Raw genomic sequence first — 17727 nt, forward strand, 5'->3', positions numbered from 1 at the left:
AACATAGTTTCAACCCTCTCCTTGAGTATTCTGGGGTTTTTGAGCAGTGTTCTGCCCTAGAAATCACTCGGAGAGTTGATCCGACGAAGTTCTTGAGCCCCGAGCCATTTTGCTTGAGGATCGAACCTAGTCGAAGGGAAATCCTCCGGATTTCCATAGTTAAAATTTTATAGGAAGGGAGCGAGCGGGCTTGTAGAGCGAGGGAACGCCAAAAAGCTTCCCAGTTTTACGAAATATATAAAAAGCACGCTTCAAAGGTTTCTTCTTCAAAATCCTTCTTTTTACTGCTTTCTGTGTGCATATTTAACTGTCATCATGTAGATAATTAATTTATAATTGCTTAGAATAAATAGGGGTAATTTAGTAATTCTACACTGTTATTTTAGAAATAATCTGTCATAGGGAACCCGAAAGGGGCGCTGTGGGGTGCTAACACCTTCCCCACGCGCAACCGACTCCCTTACCCGACTCTGGTTGTAATGGCCGAAGTCGATTTTTGAATCGATTGCCTTATCCCTTTTTCCAATGTTTTGAGTAAAACATTGGTGGTGACTCCAAAGAACCCTCCTTTTGCGAAAACCACTAATCCATGGAGGGTCCCGCTTGGGATTAATATGGATTGGTGAATCATTTAATAAAATTGCTCGTTTGACGAGGTCTCAGTTTGAGAATAAGTCATTCTAGCAATCCATACTTTTCAAAACAATAAAAGAGTCCAACCATCATTCGCGAATGCCGAAAGCCCCGTTTCGGGCCGGTGGCGACACTCCTTAGTCTACAGAGATAAATACATCATTGTAGATTCGACTCTATAAGCTCTATCTCTGGTTTCATTACTTCGTGGGCTTGATATCACTCTTTTCTTATTCCTGCAAAAGCCAACCTTTTAAGGTTTGAAGTGATGATCTATATATAGTCTTGTGAAATTTTTCCGTTGCAAGTTTCCGTTAATGCGGATGTAGTCGTTCATGACTAGTTTGATCTTTCATTTAATGTTCAAGATCTTGCATTAAATGTTACTTCCTGTTCATAGAAATTGCGTGAATTTTTCTTTGCTTTGTTAGCAGCTATGTCTGAGTTTAGCAGAGACCTAGGAACCTTTTGTCCTTTCCCGATCGCGTAGTTGTAGAGTATTGTCCTTATCTGAAAATGTAATGTACTTTTTTTGACACATGCATGATTTTGCTTCCGCACTTGATTTTCTCTATCTTCTTTTCATCTTTTACTCGAGTAACCATATTGAGAGCTTTTATATGATCGTAGACGATGCCTGAGTTGTCCTTGGAGTTCTTTAAACGCTTGCGTGGCAGTCTTCGTCTACGTTTTTTAGTCCATGTGCATCTCAAGTCTTGATCTTCGTCTGAGCATTTGACATTAATGCTTTGACTCTCTTTTGGCCTGGTCAACATTATAGATGGACATACTTTGTTTCCATCTGGAATACTTTTTAGTCAGTGTTGTCCTTCATGTACTATGTTGTTGACTTTTTTCTGCTCTTTGACCATCCTTCGTCTGAGTTCTCTTGTTGCGCTCTAGGTTCCTTGACACACCTTCGTCTGATATTTGATTCATCGTCTGGCGCACATGTTGTATTTCGTTTATCATTTGTTAACGCTCAATTTCCTTTGTCATTTGTTCCTTCTATTATTTGGCTTTGTTTTGGCCTTTCATTTGATACTTCAAGACTTTGACTTGTAGTATGCTTCGTCTTGTATTTGTTGTCTTTTCGTCTGGCTTGAAGCTTTTCTTCCTTTCTCTTGGCACAATCACATTCTCCATTCTTCAACTTGCCTGTTTTTCTGAAACACTAACACACTTGTTAGAAATAACAACATGTATTATATTTGTCTCATTCAAAACCTTACTAGGAATTGCTTCATTTGACTCAACATACCTAACCCATCTCGTTGCCATCCCTATTAGTTATAGGATATTTATGACCAGTTATTTAAGAATCGATTTGTACATACAAAATCGATTCATATATAACTGATTTTAAAAATAAACTGACTTTAAAAATAATAACAACATATATTTTTTAAAAATCAAATGTTTAAGAATTGATTTTGTATATTGTATATAAAATCAGTTCTTAAATAATTGATCTTAAAAGTTATATTAGAGAAATTCTTTAAAATCAGTTGAATATTAACTAATTTTAAAAAAAAATTTAAGATTGATTAAAATTTAATCACTTTTAAAAGTGTTAACAATATTTATAAAATGTTACCATATCATTTTTAAAATTAGTCCCCTCTTAATCATCTTAAAACTTCAATTTTAAAATGATTTTTGTACTAGTGAGAATATATTGGATGAAGTTTAGATATTTATTTTTATTCTCTTAAAATAACAAAAATGTTAACATTTGGATAAAGATTATTCATTAATTGACACCTAATTAAATTATATAAGTGTATCTCTTTTTAAAAATTATTATAAGAAATAAAAAAAAATATTTCAGTTTATATTTATCTTCTTTATAACTTTCTTTAATTCTTTAATGGTGGCTTTCTTAACATAACAATAGCTGTAGAAATAGCTCCCAAGTGAAGAAATCACGTTTATCTTTCTCGACCTTCCACTTGCAACCTAACACTTTAAACCCGTTCCGGCCAAAGTTGGTACAATAGCATCTCCAATTTCATTAAATTAGCAATCCATTTTATTTCTTTTAATGGATTCATGAATGACCCTTTAATTCTTACTGAACTATTTAATTTTCATTTTAATGTAAGTTTCTATTCAAAAAATAATTAAATGTATTTTCTCTCTTTTTTTAATATGTCATAGTCTCTATCATATATGTATACACAAAAATGTTAAACAATCTATAAAAAAAAGTTATATAAACAACTCTATTTAACTTAAATAACTTAAAATCACATATGATATATTAAAATAATGCTTTATTATTAAACAATCCACAGTCATCTCTCATCGAAAATGATATAATGTAATTGGAGTTTTTATTTTGGTTTAAGATTCCTACCCAGAAATGGTACCAGTGCCAAACAGATGATTAAACATTATTATCGTACTAACTGAAGGAACAATGTGGTAGCTTGGACATGAATCGTACTGCTCCATGTGTTTTACAGCTGCTAGCAGCTGTCTATTACGTTATGAGTAACTGTCACGATTAATGGACACTAAAAAGCAACTGTCATTATTTAAGAGGAACCTCGTATTCATGATTGGATTTTCGATTAGTTAAGTAGGACCGTTACGATAAAAAATAAAATAAAAAATAAAAAATAAAAACCTCTCTGTTGTTGTGTACAAGGAATTCAGCAGAAAAACAGGACTTATTCTGGAAGGCAAAGAAATCGAAGCAATGATTATAGATAAATAAATAAATAATCAAAGCAAGATTAGGGGTTTGAATCCTGCTTTGTGTATGCAGTCGCGTTAAATTTTGAAACTAGTTATTTCATTCTTTGAAGTGCCTCCAGCATAGCGAGGAGATTAATCACCGCTATCGGCTAAAACAAATATCAAGATCACCGCATTAAAAATGGGGGAAAGTGGCTAAATGATAATTAGAATCCATATACTTCATAATCAATACTATTTAAATCCATGAAAAAAAAAAAAAAACTTCGTAAACCATAAACTCTAATAAACCTTACTATTTAAATTATTAAGCTATTTATCTTTTAAAATTATAAAATAAATATTATATTATATTTAAATTATTGGATGAGTTAATTACATTTTTAAAATTTATGTTTAATATTAAATATAATTTAAAATTAATATATATATATATATATATATATATAATTAAGCAATTTTTTTCTATCATGAACATATTATTTTTAAGACACGTATTTGTCAAGAACTATATAAAAGGGGGGATTTTTAATGATAAATTTAAATAAATATTAAATTATAATTGCTAAATGTAACATATTGTTTATGTAACTTATGAATATCATTTTTAAAATCATAAAATTTATCAACAATATAGAATAAGTATCAACTTTTAAAATCTATCTTTTATCTTGTTGTTAATTTTTTTTTACCTTGTACATAAATAGTGAATTTTCAATTATAACAATTGAAACAAGAGTCAATTAAAGAATACGCTAAACATTATCCTAATAATTATATGTTAAAATAATAAATATATTATAACATGCACGCGACTAACTTGACTTCATGGAAATTAAATCGATGAAAAAAAGTCATCGATATATTATAACATGGTATAAATAACACCAATCCATAGGTCAAAATGACACGTGAACAAAAATTGCGATTAAATTTGTCATTTACGTGTAAAACACGCGTTATTAATTTTTATGAAGAAAATATTATGGTTCCACTTGAAAGTATTAATGAATTTTAATCGATTCAACTAGATTCAAATTTGTATGACTAAAAAGTATTTTTTTTATAGAATTAAATTAATATTTTTTAACTTCTAAAATACTCCTAATTTAATAGATTTTATTAAACAAAAAAAAACTACATCTAAATATTCTTAAGTCATTTTGACTTGATATTTTTATGATAAGTTTATTTAGATTAACAATAACGTGCACTGAGAACTTTTATGGAATTTTCTGAAATCATTTTAAGTGAAAAAGATGATTTTACCCCTAGTATTTACTTAGTTACTAAAACCTTTGTATATAACATACGCAAATTAACTAAATTTTTTTATCAAATTTTAATTGTAAAACTAATTTAAAATGAGTGAAACCACTAGTTAACATATTAGGACTCAAACTTGAAACTACTAATTAAGCTGTAAGGCTAAAACAACTTCTCACCAAATGATCTGTTTTCGTTGGTAAATATTTTAATTAAATGATACAACATTCTCCATAATATTATTTTGTCTAAATTACTCTTTTAATCTCTTATTTTATTTTATTTATTCTATTTAATTTTTTTATTATTAAAATGTTTAATTTAATCTCTTAATTAGAGGAGGTAAAGTGGGTTGCAATTCGCCAGCCTGTCAAAAAGTAGTAGGGCAGAGTGGACATTTTAATTCATCAGCCCGCTTAGCTTACTAGCCCACCAAGTCAAATGGTAAGCTGAGAGCCTGAGACAGGTTGGTCCGTCAACTTGTTCAATTAATTTTGATTTTATTTTGTAATTTATCTTGTGTGTCACTTTACAATAATAAATCTTATTATTAAAGGATTATAACATCTCTAATGGGGTTGCTTATAAGAAATCCTCCTGTGCCACATCATTGCTACATCAGCTCTAGTCCACTTTATAGATTGCTAAAATTTAAACAATCTATAAAATGGACCAGAATTGATGTGACAATGATATGGTACAGGAGGTTGCTTATAAGCAACTCCCACTGGAGATGCTCTTAGTATGTGTGTTGTAATTCTTAGGACAATTATAATTTTATATTATTGAAGGATTATTAGTAATAATTTTGATTGAAAAAATAAAAAGCGACTAGTAATTCATAATTTATTATTTTTGTTTGTAAACTTGAAGTTAAAAGACAAATTTATGTTATATGTCATTTGATTAAATTTGTTAATTATTGTAAAATAAACATTAAATATATTAATTTAAATTAATAATAAAATAAAATAAAATATTTATTTTTACTTTTCACAAATTGACTATTAATAAATTAGTTTATTAATCTATAAAGTTTAATTTTTTACTTTTAACTAAATTAATTATTAATATATATATATATATATATAACAAAAACAGTTTAATTATTTTATTAATTAAAAATATTAAAATTTTTATGTTAATTAAATATAATTTAAATATTTAAATTAATAAAAACATTAATATTTAATTTTTCAATTTAAAATAAATTAGTTTATTAATCTTTTTTTTGTTCGTCCCTGGAGTATCCACCGCCGATAACAGTGACTAATCTCCTCGCTATATTGGAGACACCTAAAAGGGTGGGATAGCTGGTCCCAAGATTTAACGCAGTTGCATACACAAGGCAGAATTCCTGACCTTGCTTAAGCATGGATCAACCCCCTATCGCTGAATCACACGCTTGGAGTTAATTAGTTTATTAATCTCTCTATATATAACCAAAAAAGATTAATTATTTTATTAAATTTTAATTATAAATTTATTAAAATAATTTTAAAATTAAAAAATTTAACAAAAATTGAAAAACAAAAAAATAAAAATAAAAAACCCAGTTGAGAAATCGGTTTCTTAACAACCAATTTCTGTGTTATATATAAAATAAGAAGAGAGGGTGAGAAATCGGTTTTCATTTCTCACCTTAAATAGTAGCTGAGTTAGTTTGATAAATAAAATTGGGGGTGAGATTATTTAGGAAAATAAAATAAAATAATGGTATATTAAAAAAAAAGTCAAATAAAATATTTACTTTTACTTTTCACAAATTGACTCGTCGTCCCACTAATTCATCCCTTGATAGAACAAATCTAGATTTTCAGAATGTCTCATTCTGATTTTGGCATGTTGGTGGCAAGACGGGTTAAAACAGCCCAAACCAACCCATATTATCATCCTTATTCTAAATTTTCTTTCTTAAATAATGTCACGATAATATTTTTCGTCTAATTAAGAATAACATCGTTAAATTTTTATACGAGTAGTGTCATTTTCTTATTTTTTTTCATATATGAAAAAGTTAAATTAAAAAAATACATTGTTTGTTTTTTTTTTTAAATTAAAGAACTACCTAAATTAAATAAAATAAGAAATTAAAAGAGTAATTTACCCTTTGACAATACTTAATTTAAATTTTTAACGAGAAAAGTTAGTTACAATCAGGAGGAAAGAGAAGGAATGGTCCAACCCAGGCATAGAAGAGCAGCAGCTCCAGCTCATCCGCCAGGGTCGGATTTATTTCCCACCACTCTTCACACTTCCCGCCTACGCTTTCGTCTGACCACACAAATCCACTTCCCACCATTCCAACCCAAACAAACAAAACTCTCAAAAAAAGCAAAACACATTTCTCCACACAAGAACAAGAAGAAAAAAAATGGGCATGCCATTGTGGGGAAGCAACAGCAACAACAGCATTGGGAAGGAGAGTTGAATGGGCAATGTTACGGGGAGCGTGGCCGCGAAACTCGCGTTTTTCCCGCCGGAGCCGGCGACGTACGAGGTATGTCGGGAGGAGGACGGGAGGGTGGCGCTGTCGGGGGTGAGCGGGGACAAGAACCTGGTCGCACACGTGTTGGACACAAAGGTTGGGAACAAGATCGTGGCCACGTTCTGGAAGCACCCTTATGCGAGGTTCACCTTGCTCTACTCCCATGGCAATGCCGCTGACCTCGGTCAGATGCATGACCTCTTCCTTGAACTCAGGGCTCACCTCCGCGTCAATATCATGAGGTTCCTCTCCTTGCATCTTAATTCCTTTACCCGTATTTTCTTCTAACTTTTTGTTCTTACTATGCAGCTATGACTATTCAGGATATGGAGCATCTACTGGTAAGGTAAGTATGTATCTTCAAATATGATTGATATAAAGAAACAAGATAAAAATGGGTGTGTTTGTTTTTCGGTACAACCCAAAAGCAACACACTACACTACTTGCTTTGATTTTTTTGCATTGAAAAGTGAAAAAAGTCCGTTCAATTGGTGTTGAATGGATTCCCAAACACACACTACAACAAACATACACTACAACAAAACAAAACTTTGTTTCAGTTACGTGTTGTTGTTGTTCTCTAATCAAAATAAAAGTTTTACCTCGATAATATGCAGAAATTATATGATATGCAAAAATATCTATTAATGAAATCATTAAATGAAAGTGCATATTACCTGGTTAAAACTCCTATTATGATTGGAAAAAACATTAATTGCACATAAGAAGCTGTACTATGGACTATCAATTCCATTTGAATTTTGTATTTTTCTTCAAACCATTCTATCCACTAATCTAACTGGATTTCTTATGTGTGATTATTTCTCTAACTTTTATAGCCATCTGAGATCAACACGTATCATGACATAGAGGCTGTGTATGATTGTTTGAAGAGTGAATACGAAATTAAGCAAGAAGATTTGATTTTGTATGGTCAATCAGTTGGTAGTGGCCCCACCGTACACTTGGCTACTAAGTTACAGAATTTGAGAGGTGTTGTTATTCACAGTGGCATCCTTTCAGGGATAAGGGTCTTGTACCCTGTCAAGGTGACATTTTGGTTTGACATATTCAAAGTAAGTTTTGCCTCAGTGTTCTTCATACTTCTTAATCTGTAGCAAACTTGCAATGTTTATCGCTCAGTTTTGTATTAACAAATATCTCTTTATTAATTTCAGAACTTAGAGAAAATGAGGCATGTTGACTGTCCAGTCTTAATTATACATGTACGGTTATCTTCTCATCGATTTCTCTATTTAGTTTTTACATTATGCCTCTTTTGGTGTTCCAAATGCTCATTAGTTTCTTTGTTCAAGCTTCTATCATGAAAAGAGTGTTCCTTTTACTTTTTGGAGCATATGGAGAGATTGTTATAGAATTCCTTATTGGTTGAATTGTCGAGTACCTGAACTATTTGGAAATTTTCAAATAGGTCCTAAACTAAAAAGAAAATTAAAATTACTGGGTCCCTGAACTAAAAAAGTAGGTATATTTTGGCGACTTAAAACAGTGAGAAATTGACAATTTGTGACAGTTTGAAAAATCCTAGGGACTCAATTAAAAAAGTTTACATGATCAATGACCTTACTAAATAAAATTAGAGTATTTGACCATTCTAATTTTGCTATCTTTATCAACAAGGTATTTTATATGGAAGCTTGGTTGAGTCTGACCAAGAATAGAAAAGAATAAAAGAAGTTATTTTGATGGATTTGTGTTGACTTTAAAACACCCTCATTATCAGAAGAAATTGCAATATCTTGTAATGGAAAGTGACAAAGCACACTCACAAACAATATTAGGCTGATTTGGTTTGGACTGTTGCACCATTAATTTTGTTTTCTTAGAAGGATGTCATCTGAATACATAATTGTGGGTGTTTAGGAATCTGTTTGTGTTTCGATTCAAGAAGTGTTGATCTTTGTCCTTTAATCAGTAAATAAATAATTATAATACAGTAGTTTATTTGACTAGTATTATTTTCACCTTATACTTCTCACCAGTTTTCAGAAAGTCTTCAGATCTTGTTACAAGACATTTAGTCAATCGGTTCATATTCTTAAAAACAATTCATTAGCTGAATAAACAAAAGGACAATGGAAACACATGTTTTCTTCTAATTTACCAGAACAGTACTTCTTGAATGTAAACACCAACAATACTTCTTGAATATCTCCACAAAGTGCCAACAATAGATTTTAGTTCTGGAATTGAAACTGAATAACCAACACTGGATACAGCGCTTGGTATCATACACTATCATTTTTAGGTTCTGCATTCAGGGTATTACTCAAATTTTCCATGCTAAGCTCAAGTTATAAAGCAACCTATGATTCAAATAAAAAATTAAAACATATGTAGAATGTTGAATATGAAGAGATAATACTACAGGCTACTGTACAGATTTATTACACTTATACCTAATGTCAGTCTGCAACTTTAAATCAATGTAAATTTGAGAGGCTTCTCTAATCATGTTTTCCTGTGTGGATTCTATTCTTCTTGTCTTGAAACAGGATGGAGCCTTACTACAGATTTTGTCCTAATTCCTAAGAAAGAAGAATTTGCAGTGGGTAGAATATGTTTACCTAATATTTAACTCTTTAATACTAAGTTACGCTAGAAGGAAAACAGTTAATAGAATCTTTAATGGGATTCTATTGCTGTTCGTGCTTTTATTTCTATATCTTAAAAGCTTAAAAGCCAACAGCATAAATCAATACATAAATTTTGGAATATCAACACATTTTTTCATCACTGTAGCCCATTGTACAAAAGTACTATATTATTGGATAAGGCCAACTAGATCCAGCATTTTAGCCATCACTGTAATTGAAACAAAATTAGATGTTAGGGTCTTTGTCGTGTCACTATTCATGGTTTAAGTACTCTATACAAACACCTTGTCTTTAATGAAACAATATACTTCCCATGCTAATAGTAGTTTTGTTTGTCTGCTTGTGTTTTATGGGCAGGGAACTAATGATGAAACCGTTGACATTTCCCATGGAAAACGATTGTGGGAACTTTCCAAGGAAAAATATGAGCCTTTGTGGGTTAAGGGTGGGGGTCATTGCAATCTTGAGGCTTTCCCTGAGTACATCAAGCACATGCGCAAGTTCCTAAATGCCATGGAAAAACTCACAATCACTGGAGAAACAAACAAACAATTCACTCAAAATCCTAGTAATAACAAACACAACAACGATTCTGATTTCAAAAGTAACAAATGTTTAAGATTTGGTAAAAGATAGCTGGATCTATTTGATATTTGAGGTTTTGCACTTAGGAAATCAGAACGGTGGTTTGATTGAAGGTTTTGATCAGCACTATTTTCACTCATAGACTCAAGATTTGGAAGCCAAAGTCGTTGATCCAAATCCTGTTAAAATGGCCATTTTTTGGATGAAGAACTCGCAAGTGTTGTTTGCCTGGGGTAATCGTGATGTACTTGATGTTATCTAGCAAACTTGAGTTTATGTATAGGCCCTCATCATTATGAGAAAAAGAAATTTCTTTTTAACAGTTCTATGGATCCCCAATTCCCCCTTGAGTGCATATGTAGATAATGAATGCACCTAGGGTACTTTCCTTCTATTGAAAGATCAACTAGTCTTATTGTGATAGGCAAGTATTGTACTAATACTAATCAAGCACCGTAGGTTTGCCTCTAATTCAGGGGATAACGGCCTTTTTATGTTGAAACCATTAATGATTCAATGCAAACCGCAGAATTTAAACTAATAGTAGCTTGTTCCATGTTCACTTCCCCATAAAAGTCAGAAGTAATGAGAGTTAACCATTATAATGGAATAAGCATTCACCTGGAGTGAAGTGGTAATCCGAGATTCTTCGTTTCAAACCAAATTATTACATCTGATATTACGTATTATCTAATATCTAATTATCTAATTTATTATAATTAAAAATATAATTAATTTAATTGATAATAATAAATTTATCTTATTGTTATATATTTTTTAAATATTATTTTTATATTATTTTTTTCTTAATTGATGCTCATATATCTTTTAACCAATTTGAGTGTATATTTTATATTATTTTTTCCTAACTAAATCTCATATATCTCCTAAACAAATAGAGCATATATTCTTTAAAGAGTTTATAATTAATGCATTTTATTAAATTAAGATAATACTTTTTAATTAAAAATATTTTAGTTCAAAAAAATTAATATATGAGACAATATTTGTTTTTGGTACCATGGCATTCACTTAGAGAGAAGTGGCAATATGAGATTCTTCATTTCAAACCAAACTATTATCTTTTTTCCTATATAAGACATAAGAGCAATTCTAATGAGAGTTGTTTGTCCCATGAAGCAACTCAAGTCTCGATTTCTTGTCATTGGAGAACTCTGACGTGGCAACGTGAATTGCTTGAAGAAGAGAGAGAGTTGTTTCCTCAAGTAACCGTTCCTTACCAGATTTCAAGCATATCTTATTGAACATATTTGGGAATGTTTCAGAAATAATAATGATGAAAATTAATTTTGTATAATATTTATATATTTACTATTGTTTTATTTTATTTTTAAATTTTACTTATTGTGTATTTTTTCTCATAATTTATTTTCTTTCATTGTAGTGCAATTATCTTTTTTTTTAAAAAATTAAATTTGGTTCATAAATGATTAGAAAAAAAATTCTAAAAGTTGAATTTCTTAAAGTTTCTTACCATTGAAGTAAATTTGTGTTTGAGTTGCTTAATGCTGACATGGCACACTAAGGACCACTTTTTTTATTTTTCAATGCATGAAGCAACTCAAATGAGTTGTTTCCATTGGAGATGTCCTAATTTCCTAATTTAGCAAGATTAAAAATAATAGTTAATTTAGTTGATAATAATAAATTTATTCTACTTATATTTTTTTCTCTAGAATTACCTTTATATTATTTCTCTTTCCTAATCAATATTCATATATATTCTAATTAATTAAAGTGCATATCCTATACTATTTTTCTCTCCTAATTAATACTCATATTTCTCCTAACCAATTAGGGTATATGTTCTTTAAAAAGTTTATAATTAATACATTTTATCAAATTACGATAACACACTTTAAATAGGAGTATTTTAGTCTAAAAATAACTAATATTTAAATTTTTTTTTTTTGACACCATGGTATTAACTAGAGAATATTTACTAACTTAATTGAAAACTAGTCTCCTTCAAGACCTTAACTATATTAAGGTTATTCCTCCTAAGAGCGCTTAAGGACCAACTATAATACGAATTGGATTAATAAACGTTAGTATACGTGAGACAATATAAATTGGGTCTTATATAAATAAATAAACAAGTATTTAAAGTTAAATCTTATAAATAGAAACGAAATTAGTATATAGTATGTTCCTACCGTAAGTTCGTTGTCATCGTTAGAATGACCGCATCTGAAGTATTGTCCGCTATGACACTTGTTGAGCCATCATAGTTTTGTCCTTTAAAAGGCGCATTGGTAGGTTAAGGAGAGGGGGTGTTTATAAACTATCTTTAGTCTCAACTCCTAAGCGATGTGAGACTTTTAAACATACTGGAACATAGTATAAATACATAAAAATATAAAAATATAAGTGAGAAATATAGTGCCACCACATAAGTAATATTGATACTTTCATGTTTGCCTCATCCATCTTCTTTTCCACTAGCATCGTCAACAATTTTTACAGTATCCTCGTTTCTTGATTCATAATGTTTAAACATTCATATTGAGTCACTATTAGCATTATTCTAACAGTAGCTTTAAATTTCGACCTTCCATTGTTTACTATATAGGTTACACTGTCCGTTACACCAAAACATATTAAACAAGTTAGGAAACAATTGGACTGACCATAATATGTATATCTCAGAATTTAACCGGCTATGGTTGATATGTGTGACTATGTAACATCTCAGTTTTTATCAAGCCTCACTCAAGTAACATGTGACTTTATGTGTTACTGCCTAAGTTCTTTTCTTATGAGTTTTTTCATGCAAATTTATTTTATTTATTTTGTGATTATTCTTTTATTTTCTTTTTACAAATTTTTCTATAATTTTGACAAAAATATGATCATTTCTTTAGTTCTTATATAAATTTTGTTTTATATAATAAAATTTACATGTCTTACATATTTTTTTACAAAAAATGAATCTATGTTTTTACCAAATTTTACAAGTTTTTCAACATTAGGATAACATCCTAATTGTTTTGATGTTCGCAACGGTAGAAATACTTGTAAAAACACTATGACACTTAAGTTAAAAAAAGTTTAAGTTAAAAATGAGATTATGTTTGAATGATACCTAATACTTCCTATATAAGTGATTTATAGCATTGCTTGATTTTAGGAGATAATTTTGCTTGATACTTGTTGATACACTCATGTGATTGTGTGTGATATTCAATAAATTATTGACATATTGTCCAAGATTCTAAGAAACATGAAATGGGATTCTTCCTAGATGAGTTTTGGATCTAGTGTGGTGAGCTAATTAGGTTGTTCAGTTAATCTAGGTTCGTCGTAAACTCAACACGGTTCAGTACGTCTGAGTCAAGGATAAATAACTCCCTAATTCTCGGCTTCGTAAGAGTGAAGGAATTACAAGTGTGTTAAGAGTTGTTTACAGGTTAAGTTAGTTGTTGATATCTCACACATATATGTGACGATTATCCACCCACTTTAATGAATAATGATTATTGTTGTTCTGGATAAATTTGGACCATTCATTATATGCTTGATTTGAACATGTGCCAAAAGAGAGAGAAAAGAAAGAAAGATTTAACGATTATAATTCTATAAAAATACTTATAATATCTTTAATTATAAAGAATCTTATTATTTAAACTAAAAATAATTATTATAATAATAAAATTCTCTTTCTTTAAATATTTAACACAATTACATATCTAATATCAAATTCAATAATATTAATCAAACAAACTGAAATGACCGCAAATCAATTGATATATCCACGCCATCATAGGTCCTATAGACACATATTTGATCTCATATAGAAATGAATATTAAATTCTTCGAATAGCCAAAGTAATGAATGGAACGTACGTTTACTTTTTCTTTTTATTTTGAATCTAAGTCACGTACTCACATTAATCATGCACCATTGATTGGAGCACACTTGAGTGGCTACTCTCTAGGTTTTGCCTTTGGTTCTTCACTCCATCTATCATCAGTTTAGTGGCGTGGTTGGTAAACGTCTAGCGATTGTTTGTTTGTCCTTTCGTTATCATCTTTGTATCTAGAAAGCATCATTTGTGTTACTTGATTGCTCAGTGCTGATTCATCTAAACCAAATTATTGCCTATCTTGTCCTTCCCCAAAAGGAAACAAGATTCAATACATATAACCAACCACGTTAAATAAATATCATGTCCAAGACAGGTGTTTGCTTTTTTGTTCTTGTGGAAGAATTGTCTATGTGCATGCCCTGTGATCAATGCTAAAACTTTATTGTTGTTTGTCCCTCTCAATTAATACAAGTTGACTATAAAGTTTTGTTTGCAAATTAAGCTAAATGCAGCAAACTTTATGGATTGAGTTTCATTGAAGGCGCATGTGGAATAAAATTATGTGAATATTTTGTTTAGTTTATTACGGCAAACATTATTAAAATTATCATAACATTATACTTCATCTTAAGAAGTACGACAATTTTAAATCAATAATAATAATGTTATACAAAATAATCTAAAATTGACACTAAGCATCTTGTGCCTTTGAGTGTGTTGTCGATGTATGCCTTGCGGTCTAAAAAATCCGACCCCAATATTTTATTTCTCAAGATGGATTAATTTCATGGTTTCAAAATCTAATTACAACTAATCAATTAAGTCGATGTAGATGAACTTTATATATATATATATATATATATATATATATATATATATATATATATGAGTAGGAATTTATTAACACTAATAACAAGTCTACTTAAATTTATTTCATTTAATAACTTATTTTTTTACATCAAATTTTAACAACCTAATTATTGAAATAAAAATTCTTAATACATAAATCAAATCTGCAAATTTTTAAAAATTTTGAAAATTATTTGATACTTTATTTCATTAATTTAAAATGACGGATAATTATAAAATTAATTTATACGTTGATTTGAATATCAAATTGAATATTTTAAAAATATTGAGACTAAATTAAAATAACCAAATTGAATAATAATCGATCAATATATTTTTTTATATAAATTTGTATAATGTTAAAATAACCATTTTTATTTATCTCAAAATCATTTTAAATTAAACTAAAACTATAGGTAAATAATAATTAATTTTTCTAAAAATAATCCTATATTCTTTTATCGGTTTTAGATTGGTTTGAAATTTTCTTACTAATTTTTTACATGAGCCAACTTCCTCTTTTTTTTTTTTTTTTTTTTTTGAATTAATGGATCAATCACTTCATTGGTTATTAAAATTTAATAAGATTAATGAAAACAAATTTAATTGTCTTAGTAAGATCATGAAAGACGGAAAATTAATAGAAAAAAATATCACAAAATGAAGAAAAAGTTACCTAATAAGTGAAAATTCAAACTTATTTTGAAAAAAGAAATAATAAATTTTTTATATAAAATAAATTGCACATTTTTATTAATTAGAAAACTATATTGAGCAATTTAAAATAATGAGACTAAATTAAATCCTAATAATGAATAAATAGGCTAAAAATATAATTTGAGATTTATTTTTTCCCCCCTACAAGGAGCATGGGTGATATGGAGTTGAGTGTGGCTCAGCTAAAGCATTTTATTTTATTTTTTCTACCAAGGGTATTTCTAGCTCATTGAACCATAAACTAATTATGTCCATAGTTCTGCATTGTCATAGCTCATTTTCGCATTACAATAATTGAATATGAGATTTCTTGATTAATAGACCGTTCTCAACATTATGCCAACTAACTAAATTATGTGTCAAGACTCAGATTTGAAATCGTGATGCGAGGATTTTTAGTCTTCTACTCTACAAATTGAGATATTCCAACCATTCTTGACATATAAGTCTTATCTTTTATTTTAAAATTTTACTAGTCAATAAATCTAAGTAAATTAAGTCTAAAAGGTTATAACATTAAAAATTATAAGTTAGTTTTTGTACTAATCAATATAAGGTTGAAGAATATAATCAACATATAAGGTTGAATAATATAATCAACTAATATACGAATATTATTAGTCAATCTTATATAGATTGACAAGATTGGAAGAATGACTTATGACAAATTAACTTAGTTATTCTTGACAAATTTAATAAATGAATACTATAGTGATCCATCTATAAGGTTGGATTGACAAATTTTTAAGATCGGAAATGTGAACTTATAAGGTTAAGATTGTCAATCTATGTGGTTGGATCAGTCAACTTATAAGGTCGAATTAGTCAATCTATAAAATGAAAGAGAGCAATCAACCAATCTATGAAATTAAATAAAATAACTTTAACCAATATAAATGCACATATGAAATCATGTAGATAACGATTATCAAAAGACGATTACCAAAATACAAGGTACTTTTATATACATTAGATTGAGACATTCACAAACTAACCTAATCTTTAGAGTCTCTTTTGTAAGTACCCAATTTAAAATCCTTAATTTTTAACACAGAAGAAATGGAAGAAAATTATTACCTATTATCCTTTCTTAAACTCCTTAAAGATTTTTTTTATAAAAAAAGTTATAATTTTTTTTTACATAAAATAGTTTTAAATTTTTTTATGATACTCCTTTTATTCTTACTGAATACTAAATACATATTAACCATAAATATTAAAAAATTTAAAATTTAAATAATAAGTAAAATTGTAATTGATAAAGAATTAGGAGTCATAAATTTTGAAAACTACAAATAATAAAAATCAGTAAAAAGTCATTTTAGTTCTTATGAGAGTTGACGAAGAAAAAGATAGTCAAATAAATCTCTAAATTTATTACTTACTACTATTTTGTTTTTAAGTATATATTATTATTATCATTATTATTATTTTAGTCATACAATTTCTTTTAAAAGTTTGGATTAATATAATTATTAATTTATACTTGTAGAGATTTATATGATTTTTTTTTAGTTTCAAAAACTAATGTAATAGCAAGACTAAAATAACTATTTAGTTAAGAGGTTTTCAAAATCAAATAAACCCAAACAAAATATAAAAAGTGACTCTAAAAATAGAAAATTGATAATCTTTTTTGCAATTTTATTTATTTATTTATTCTTAAAACATGCTGCTCAACTTAGTTTGCAATTTGAAAATATGAAACAAATCTAACTTGAATCGTTACTCATATATAAGAATAGTTTGATTTGTTCTGTGACTTGATTTAAGTAATGTTATAAAAGTTTTTTGTGTATATATGTTTCATTTTAGAGTGTTTTTTTTTAGATTACTTTTGTTTCAATATGTGTAAAAGTTTTACATTTTTTAGGAATTGAGATCAAAGGTAGTTTATAAATACCTTCTCTCTTTAATTCATCAAGACGTCTTTTCAATTTTCAAGGATAAAACCTCTAATGTATGTCAAAGCAAATAATACTTTGGACATGTTGACTACGGATAATAACTTGGACAGGCTGACTCAAATAATGTTAG

The 17727-nt window shown here is 28.8% G+C and overlaps 1 protein-coding gene across 1 annotated transcript; it reads left to right on the plus strand.

Moving 5' to 3' along the window:
- The first annotated feature begins 6787 nt into the window (after window positions 1–6787).
- LOC109805140 (uncharacterized) lies at window positions 6788–10765 on the plus strand. The gene is made up of 5 exons (XM_020367130.3): window positions 6788–7332; window positions 7400–7436; window positions 7931–8167; window positions 8270–8317; window positions 10067–10765. The coding sequence occupies exons 1-5, from the start codon at window positions 7034–7036 to the stop codon at window positions 10343–10345; spliced, it is 900 nt and encodes a 299-aa protein (XP_020222719.1). The 5' UTR covers window positions 6788–7033; the 3' UTR covers window positions 10346–10765.
- Window positions 10766–17727: the final 6962 nt, after the last annotated feature.

The sequence above is a fragment of the Cajanus cajan genome, chromosome 2, assembly GCF_000230855.2.
Source record: "Cajanus cajan strain Asha chromosome 2, NIPB_CcT2T_4, whole genome shotgun sequence".
Lineage (NCBI taxonomy): Eukaryota > Viridiplantae > Streptophyta > Magnoliopsida > Fabales > Fabaceae > Cajanus > Cajanus cajan.